The following is an 8,587-nucleotide window of genomic DNA, read 5'->3' on the forward strand; positions in this document are numbered from 1 at the left end:
GTCCTTCCCTGCAGCAGTCACCAGAGCAGTGAGTCCTGGCAGATTATGAGTTCTTGCCTCTTGCTCACTTGTCTGCAGTGCTACAGGGAGTCAGTGTGACCTGTCAGAGCTCAGCTGTGAGTCCCCCTCCTATGTGATAGAAAAGCGTCCTCCTGCCCTGCCTATCTTCTGTTTTAGTCCTGCTGGCTGCAGATGAGACTCATTCAGTTGGCAAAGCTCCTCTCAATTTTTTGAGGAAGTTGGAGGCTGAAAAAAGAACACACAGTGACATTTAGTTCTCCACATTTGGCACAAAGACTAAAAAAGGCCCAATGTTACTTCCTTCCGTACAGAAGTTAGCAAACTAGAGAAGCTCTGCTGTATGCTGAGGCCCTGATCAACCTGGTATAAGTTCATCCTTAGAGAGTAAAGAGATCCAAGCCATTTAGTTTTGGCCTTTAAAGACTTCTCTGGCTGGGACAGATGGACAGATGTCACACTCATAGCTTCTTGAGCAACAAGTGACTGTTTAGACCATGGAGTCAGTGCCTCAGGGTCCTGGGCAAGCGCTGTTTATCCTGCTTGCAGTCAGACACAGCAGAGTTTGTGTCTGAGCTTCCTCCGTTCAGTCTGCTGGAGCTTTTAGTTGTCCTGTCCTCCTCTGAAGCCTAGGAAAAAAGGAAGTGTGAGAACACTTGAGAAGTCAGCCTCTAGGAAGTGGCTGAACTGCTCTGTTCCATTTTTAGTTACCCCTCACAGAGGAACTGTGAGGAGAGGAACGATGGACACTTTGCAGTGCTGGAGAAAGAGGCTGGGTGCTACTGTAATGTCTTAGTGATGGGCGGGCGGAGTGAATATTCATAGGATCATAGAATGGGTTTGGGTTGGAAGGAACCTTCAGAGGTCATCTAGCCCAACCCCCCTGCAATGAGCAGGCACATCTTCATCTAGATTAGGGTGCCCAGAACCAGCCTGGCCTTAGATGTCTCCAGGGATGGCGCATCCACCACCTCTCTTGGGCAACCAAGGTGTTTTGCCACCCTCAGTGTAAAGAATCTCCCCTCTTTTAGTTTAAAACCACCACCCCTCATCCTGTTGCAACAAGCCCTGCTAAAAGGTTTCTCCCCATCTTTCTTCTAGGCCCTTTTTAAGAACTGAAAGTCTGCAATAAAGTCTCCCTGGAGCCTTCTCCAGGTTGAACAACCCCAACTTTCTCAGCCTTTCCTGATATGGAGAGGTAACATTAAGTGGTCAGTTTGGCATAGAGTCCTTAATGTTTGTTGCTTGGAGTTTTTTCCTCACTCTGTGTACTTGACTTCCTCCAGCTTCAAGTTTGGTCCGTGTCGTAACAGCTCAATCTGCTGCCTGGAGAAAACGCTGAATGTTGGTTTTGGCTGAACTAAGATAAAGCTCACCACCAGTCTCATGCGAGAAATACAAATGTGAGACTGCTGCCACCTCTCCTCTAGCAATGCTCAGTCCCAAATTCACAACCTCAAGCACTCCCTGTCCTGCAGAATGGTAGAGATGATGTAGGATGTTTACCAAATGAGTGCTGTGTGTCTCCTCAGGAATGGTAGTGCCATCAGCCTCTCGGCGCCTCCCATCACAGCGCTGATCACTCCAGAGCCTGTCCGTCACTGCCGCATCCCTGAGCTGCCACTGGATGGGAGCCTTCTCTTTGAATTCCTGTTCTTCATCTACCTGCTGGTAGCCCTCTTCATTCAGTACATCAACATCTACAAGACTGTCTGGTGGTACCCGTACAATCACCCTGCTTCCTGCACCTCACTGGTGAGTTCCCCAGCAAATGGCATCACTCATGGTTTTTCATTACACAGCTTCTTTTCATGCTTCCTCAGGCCAGGAATCACCAAACATTTGACATTAGGGGAGTGAAGGAGAGTTCACATGCAACCCCCATCAGCCAGGATCATGTCATCCCCCATTTTACAGGGGAGAAAATACATAGAAGGTGAGAAAGAAGTGCCAGCATGACTCCTTCAGTGGAAATTCCTTGCATGGCCTAGCTAGATCCTAGGGTTTGAAATGGAGTTGAGACTCCAGGAGCCTGCTGTCTCCTGCCGTGGGTGCCCCTTCGCAGTGGAAACAGCAGAACCTGAGAGAAGGAAGATGGTGCAAGTTTTCTTTAGGATCTCACAGCGTATCAGCAGCAGAGGAGTTGGGGAAGAGATCCTCAGGTTACGTCAAGCTTCCAGTCTCCTCAGTTTTAGTCTTCTTCCTGGCGCAATAAGCTGCACAGTGTGGCAATGACCTGTACCTGAGTCAGCAAACCTCATGTGAGTGAAGCTAGCTTCTGAAGTGGTCCTTCAGTTTTTATGGTGTCCTTGCTGCTTGGAAGCATGAAGTGGTTCCTTAGTTAACTATACCGGCAGGTGGTGCTGGTGGTGCAGTTATCAGTTTCGAGTTCAGCTCTGCCGTGCTGGACACAGCTTGCTTTAAACAGTAGTTTTAGGCTCCCTACCTGAAAGGATTTAATGGTCATTTGTTTGTTCCCATCAGAAATCAAGCATTCTTTTTCACCCAAAATGGCCTTGAAGTCCCAAACAGCAGTATTCACACTCTGCTAACTGTTCTAGCCACACCACCTTTGATAGCTTCCTTCAAAAATCAGAAGGGGTCCAAAAACTGTATCTAATTTGAAGAAGCCAGAGCCAACATGAAACTTCTCATACAGATCTATGGCTCGTGAAGATGACATTTCTCAGCTCAACCTGATTATCAGGGAATATTGGTCACCACAGACCATTTCTAAGACCAAGAGCTAAAGTGAGCTGGTGTGCTCGCTCTGGGCTCTGTTTCATCTGCCCTTGCTCTGGTTGCTTATTGGCTTTTCCAGGGATGACTTGCAATCCTGGTCCAAGATGTCGCTTTGACCACAAAAACACCTACCTGAAGGGTGGGTTTGTTTTCAGTGGAAATCTCTCCATGGGAAGGAACCTCCATGTGGGGAAGATCTTACATCTGGAGACGTTCCTGTGTTACTGATGTTTATCCGTTCTCCCTTATCCCTAACAGAGAGACTTGGGGAACACTTAACCTGAGGTCCTGATGCACTCGAGCAGGCAGCTTTCCTGTCCCACCCCAGCTGGGTGGTTCCAGAGCCCCTTCCCCTGGTGAAGACCCTTTTTTCTTTCCTCCTTCAGAACTTTCACCTCATTGACTATCACCTGGCGGCGTTCATCACAGTGATGCTGGCGCGGAGGCTGGTGTGGGCCCTCATCTCTGAGGTAACATAACCATCTCGGAGGCTTCCTCTCCTGCCCCTAGTACTGGTTGTAGAGCATGACCATCTGTGGCCTCAGAAAGTTCTGCAAGTTGGAGAGCTGGAGGGTTTCTTCCCCCCCAGAACAAGTCCGCATGCGAAGGACTAAGATTGTGGGGATGCTTTCTCCTTGAGCCCATTCGTGTCCCGCAGTATTGGGTAACTCGGTTGCCTCTGCAGATAGAAAGAGGTGAAGGAGATGCTCCCACTTGCTTCTTTATCGCTGCAGGCCAGTATTGTACCTCACTATCTCGAGGCAGAGAAGTGGCTGAGGGAATTGCAAGTCAGTTAGCAGAAAGGCAACTAGGGAGTTAGCCAAGAATGAACAGGAGATGAGTGGGGAAAGGTCAGGAGGAGGATGTCTGAGTACACTGAAGTGAAATAGGAATAGGTGATAGAACTGCTTTTCCAGTCCTGGTTACTCAGTAACTTTAGGACTCTGGTCATGCCACCTCAGATTTTGAAGATCCTCTGTGAGAGCAGAACCAGACCAAATGTATGTTTGACAAAGGTCTTTTTGAGGAAGATGGAAGTTCTGTCCTCTGAAATGGTTAATAACAACACAAGGCTAAGCAATACATTTAAAAACAGATAAAGGAACCGTTGTGTCCTGTGGAATGAGTGAATGGAGAAGATCTCTGAAGTTCTCCTTTCATCTCTGATTCCTCTTTCATTTATGTTCCCATTCTCCATAAAACTTCTGGCACATCCCATCTAAGAGCTGTAGCCCCTGAGAACCTTTCCATAGTTCAGTTACCTTCTCCCTTCTGGAGGCAGGAACAAGCTTTCTCCCTTTCCTTTCCAAGGTGGTGCCTCCTCAATGAACTGCAGCCTGTACACCCAGTAGATGAGGGGTGGAAATCTAGCTTTGGGATTGGCAGGGTGCACCATCTTCTCCTCCCTCAGCCGAGAACTGTGACATGCCAGTTCTTTAGGGAAATGAATGATGAGGCATGATCCTTCTGAAGGAAAGAGGAAGAGGAAATGTCTCAGACTTTCCTGGACTATCATCAGATAAGGGACTGGAACAAAAGTATTTTCTGCTTTGCAGACCCTATTTTAGCCATGCCTCACAACTTGTGCTTATTTGAATCTTGGATTCTGTCAATGCTGAATAAAGTCAGATGTTCACCTTTGTAAGAGGGTCAGCCTCCTTCTTCAGGGAGGGAAAGGGCAGCCATTCATCCTTCTCACAGTGCCTCCTGGCACCATTTTCCTGCTCCACAGGCACCCATTATGCTCATGTTCTAACACTTGTGTTCCAAGCTGCTGAATGGTTCTTCTCCATTTGCAGGCCTCTCAGGTGGGTGCAACATCAGTGATTCACTACATGGTGCGCCTGGTGCTACTCACCCTCTGTGGATGGGTGCTCTGCTGGACTTTGGTCAACCTTTTCCGCAGCCATTCTGTGCTCAACCTGCTCTTCCTGGGCTACCCGTGAGTGACACTGCCTGGTACCTTGAGGGTGAGGGAAGCAGAGCTGCTGGGGGTGGATGAGCCCCTATGGGAAGCAGAGCTGTTGGCTGTAATCGAGCTCCTCACCTTGTTAAAGTGGCTGAGGACGTAGCAGCACTGAGCTGATGAAGTAATTGCCTCAGCGTGCTGTTTGTACGGGAGGGGCCTTTACTGTGACCAAAGACTGAGCCATTGGGATCATTGGTTTCACAAATAGGATTTCAGAAAGCTTCTCTGTCGAAGCCTCTAGACTTTTATGGGGAGAAGAGATGGCCACTAGCTTATGGAGTAAGGGTCCCCCTCATCTGTTGAGAAGGTACCCCTGCTTTATGTTGGGTTGTCTGTCATTCCAGCCCTTCATTTCTTTCTCTCCCTGCAGATTTGGTGTCTATGTTCCTCTGTGCTGCTTCCACCAGGACAGCAGAGCACAGCCCCTGCCTGCAGACTGTGATTACTTGGTACAGGACCAGATGGTGGACGATGGGGCTTCAGCTGTCAGCAGCCTGGTCAAACCCAAAGATTTCCTCTCTCTTCTGTGGGAATCCCTGAGGGAACAGTTCAATAACCCCACGTCCATCCCCACCCACAGCTGCCCCCTTTCCCCAGATCTCATCCGCAATGAGGTGGAGTGCCTAAAAGCAGACTTCAACCGCAGGATCAAGGAAGTTCTCTTCAACTCTCTCTTCAGTGCCTACTACGTGGCATTCCTGCCATTGTGTTTTGTGAAGGTAGCTCTCGCCTGGCTCTCTCCGTGCCCCTGAATGTTGTGTGAATTGCTGCCAGGCCAGATTCCTGGTTAATTCCCCTTTTCTCTGTCTCCCCTTTGGCAGCCCGGATAGCGGAGCATGGCTGCATCCGGAGTGCACTAGTACTGCTCCTGGTTGGAGGATAGGTATTGCTGTAAATGTGATGCACCTCTAGTCCCATCACCCCACTTACTAACTCCCCTCCTCCCACCCCTGTCTTAGGCAGATGGATAGCTGTGTTAGAAAAGGCAACCTCTTGTTACCCATCTCAGATCCACCATCCTGGCTTTCGAGTGCTTGGAATAGAGGCTTTGGTGGTCACCCTGTTAGAAAACAGAGCCAACTAGGATGCTTGGCAAGCTAAATCCAGCAACCTCTTGTCACTGTGGGAGTTGTATTTTGCAGTCTGGTGTCTTCCTAACTTGAACGAGCTTCAGTTGGTGTAGTGAAATGGGCAGAGTCCCACAATCCATGTAGCAGTCTTGGTGCATTTGGTGCTCCTGGGGCATTTCTGTGGCAAGCAAACCCTGTTGTTACCTGCTGCTGGAGGAAGAGATATACCAGCTGCAGCATCAGCCCCTGCCCTTTCTCCTTCAGGTCAAGGAGAAGGGAGTCTTGAGTGTTTCCTAAACTGTAACCTTCTGAAGCCACCGGTCCAAAAGCGCATGCCTGTAACGTGTGGTGTGGGTCTGCTGGATGCACTATGTCCGTTGTCGTTCCTCCCTTCACTTTGTGACAGTGGTGCCAAGTTCTTGTCTGGTCTTTTTGCAGAGCACCCAGTACTATGACATGCGTTGGTCCTGTGAGCACCTCATCATGGTGTGGATCAACGCCTTCGTCATGCTCACCACCCAGCTGCTGCCTCCCAAGTACTGTGACCTGCTCCACAGATCAGCTGCCCACCTTGGCAAGTGGCAGAAACTAGAACATGGTTCCTACAGCAATGCTCCACAGCATATGTGAGTATGGGGCTGGGGAGGGCTTAGTACATTCTAGTAGATAAGCAACTACCAGCAGTAGTTACCTACTGAGGACACCTCCATTCCATGTGAAACTCTGCTGGTCTTTTTGTTCCCTAGAAACAGAAACATCTGCTCTCTGAGCTCCTTCAGTCACTGCTGGTTCCTTCCCAGAAACAAATGTTGAGGTTCTTCTTAGCCAGTGGAGAAGTAGCTTGGGCAAGGGGTGACCCTCTCCAGTGCAGTGGGCTGGGTTGTTGCGCTGGGAGCCATTTGTTCACATTGAGTGCATGTGATGTACTTGTGATGACCCCTCTGTGCTTTTCCAGTGGGACATGTCCTTGTGGCAGAGGCTTTGGTGTTTTTCAAGCTACAGTCTATGTCTGTGAACCCATGGTCACAGATGCTAATGCTCTGGCATTCTTTCCTCACAGCTGGTCGGAGAACACAATATGGCCACAAGGAGTTCTGGTGCGACGCAGCCGGTGCCTGTATAAAGCAGTTGGGCCTTACAACGTAGCAGTGCCTTCAGATGTGTCCCATGCCCGTTTCTATGCAAGTATCTCTTCTCCTGCTTCACATGTCCAGAAAGGGACTCTTCATCAGCGACTGCAGCAATAGGACAAGGGGTGATGGATTCAAACTGAAACAGGGGAAGTTCAGGTTAGATCTTAGGCAGAAGCTCTTCCCTGTGAGGGTGCTGAGGCACTGGCACAGGGTGCCCAGAGAAAGCTGTGGCTGCCCCATCCCTGGCAGTGGTCAAGGCCAGGTTGGACAGGGCTTGGAGCAACCTGGTCTCAGTGTGAGGCATTCTTACCCATGGCAGGGGTTTGGAAGTAGATGATCTTAAGGTCCTTTCCAACCCCAACTATTCTATGATTCCATTCTTTGTTACTATTGTGGGAGGAGGAAGAGGCCCAAACCTGGCTGCAGTAGAGCAGAACATGTGGAACAGAGTTTTGTTCAGCAGCAACAGGCTGTTGTGCAGCACTAAACACTGGCTTGCGACAGAGAGGCTTTCCTGACGCAGTGTTACAGTGGTGTCTGGGCAAGGTGGAAGCCACAGCTGCCTTATCACTGCTGTCTCATTGTGGTGATCAGGCATATTCTTAAGGGAGTTCTAGTTAATGTCTTCCACAGATACAGGAAAGCGTGTCAGCTGGCCAATAGCTTATTTCACCTATTAAGCAAAATGACACTTCTACATGCCTTGTTTCTTACACTGTTTTTCCTAAGTGGTAGCTAGTGGTGGTCACTAGCACTGACAGCATTTTGTACATACCTCTCCCCAGTTGACCACTGCAATGAATGATAAGAGATCTCCCCTTTCTCACTGTCTCCTGCAGTTCCTTTTCCACCGTCCGTTACGGCTGCTCAACCTGCTCATTCTCATCGAAGGCAGCGTTGTCTGCTACCAGCTTTACTCACTGCTGCGCTCAGAGAAGTGGAACCATACCCTCTCCATGGCCCTCATCCTCTTCTGCAATTACTATGTCTTATTTAAGCTCCTCCGGGACCGGATAGTATTAGGCAGGGCTTACTCCTACCCGCTGAACAACTATGGACTGAAGGCACACTAGGCCGGCCACACGTGTACCCTTTTTCTCCTTCCCTCCCCCCAGGGCAGGGAGGGAACCTCAGAAAAAAAAGAAAAGATATTTTCATACAGTTCTATTTTTTTCTTGCAGCATTTCTAAATATTTAAGATATTTTATATTTTGTATACTATTGGTTTTGGGGGGAGGGAAGGGGGGAGGGAACCAGTGGCAATTAAATGTCGCTTTATAAACAAGGTGTTATTTTATATATATATAAAACCAAATCAATGTGTATATACCGTGTATCTCTACCCATACATGTATCTATGTGAAGCAACAGGATTGTGTGTGTGGTCACTGTGTCTGCTTTGCTCACACAACTGCTTTGCTATTGCATACTGGGGATAGAACTGTTGTTAACTGGTCTGCTATGGAAAATGAGTAAGCAGACAGCCAGGAGCAGAAAGGAAATACAGGGGCCTTCCCCCAGGGTGAGTATAGTTTATCTTTTAGCTCAGTACCAGAGAAGTCTTGCAGTGGAAACGTGCACTGCTGTGATGCCAGTTTAGGGAAAGGGAGGAAGCAGTGTGTGGAAAGACAGGCTTGGGTTCCTGTCAGTTTGTA

General features: G+C 48.9%; 1 protein-coding gene across 4 annotated transcripts in view; it reads left to right on the plus strand.

The window, feature by feature from the left end:
• TMEM39A (transmembrane protein 39A) overlaps positions 1-8,300 on the plus strand; it is a 48,023-nt gene extending 39,723 nt beyond the window's left edge. For 3 of the 4 annotated variants that reach the window (XM_062632919.1, XM_062632903.1, XM_062632913.1), the window contains exons 3-8: positions 1,551-1,773; positions 3,147-3,230; positions 4,560-4,702; positions 5,100-5,448; positions 6,238-6,425; positions 6,860-7,379. In XM_062632919.1, the coding sequence (XP_062488903.1) occupies positions 1,551-1,773; positions 3,147-3,230; positions 4,560-4,702; positions 5,100-5,448; positions 6,238-6,425; positions 6,860-7,046 (1,174 nt within the window). In that variant the 3' untranslated portion in view covers positions 7,047-7,379. Of the gene's footprint in view, positions 1-1,550; positions 1,774-3,146; positions 3,231-4,559; positions 4,703-5,099; positions 5,449-6,237; positions 6,426-6,859; positions 7,380-7,771 lie in introns of those variants that run through there. The other variant, XM_062632930.1, reaches the window with a different exon arrangement.
• Positions 8,301-8,587: the final 287 nt, after the last annotated feature.

Source organism: Pezoporus occidentalis, unplaced genomic scaffold (genome assembly GCF_034315485.1).
Source record: "Pezoporus occidentalis ecotype Australia unplaced genomic scaffold, CSIRO_AGI_Poc_V1 ctg111, whole genome shotgun sequence".
Classification (NCBI taxonomy): Eukaryota; Metazoa; Chordata; class Aves; order Psittaciformes; family Psittacidae; genus Pezoporus; species Pezoporus occidentalis.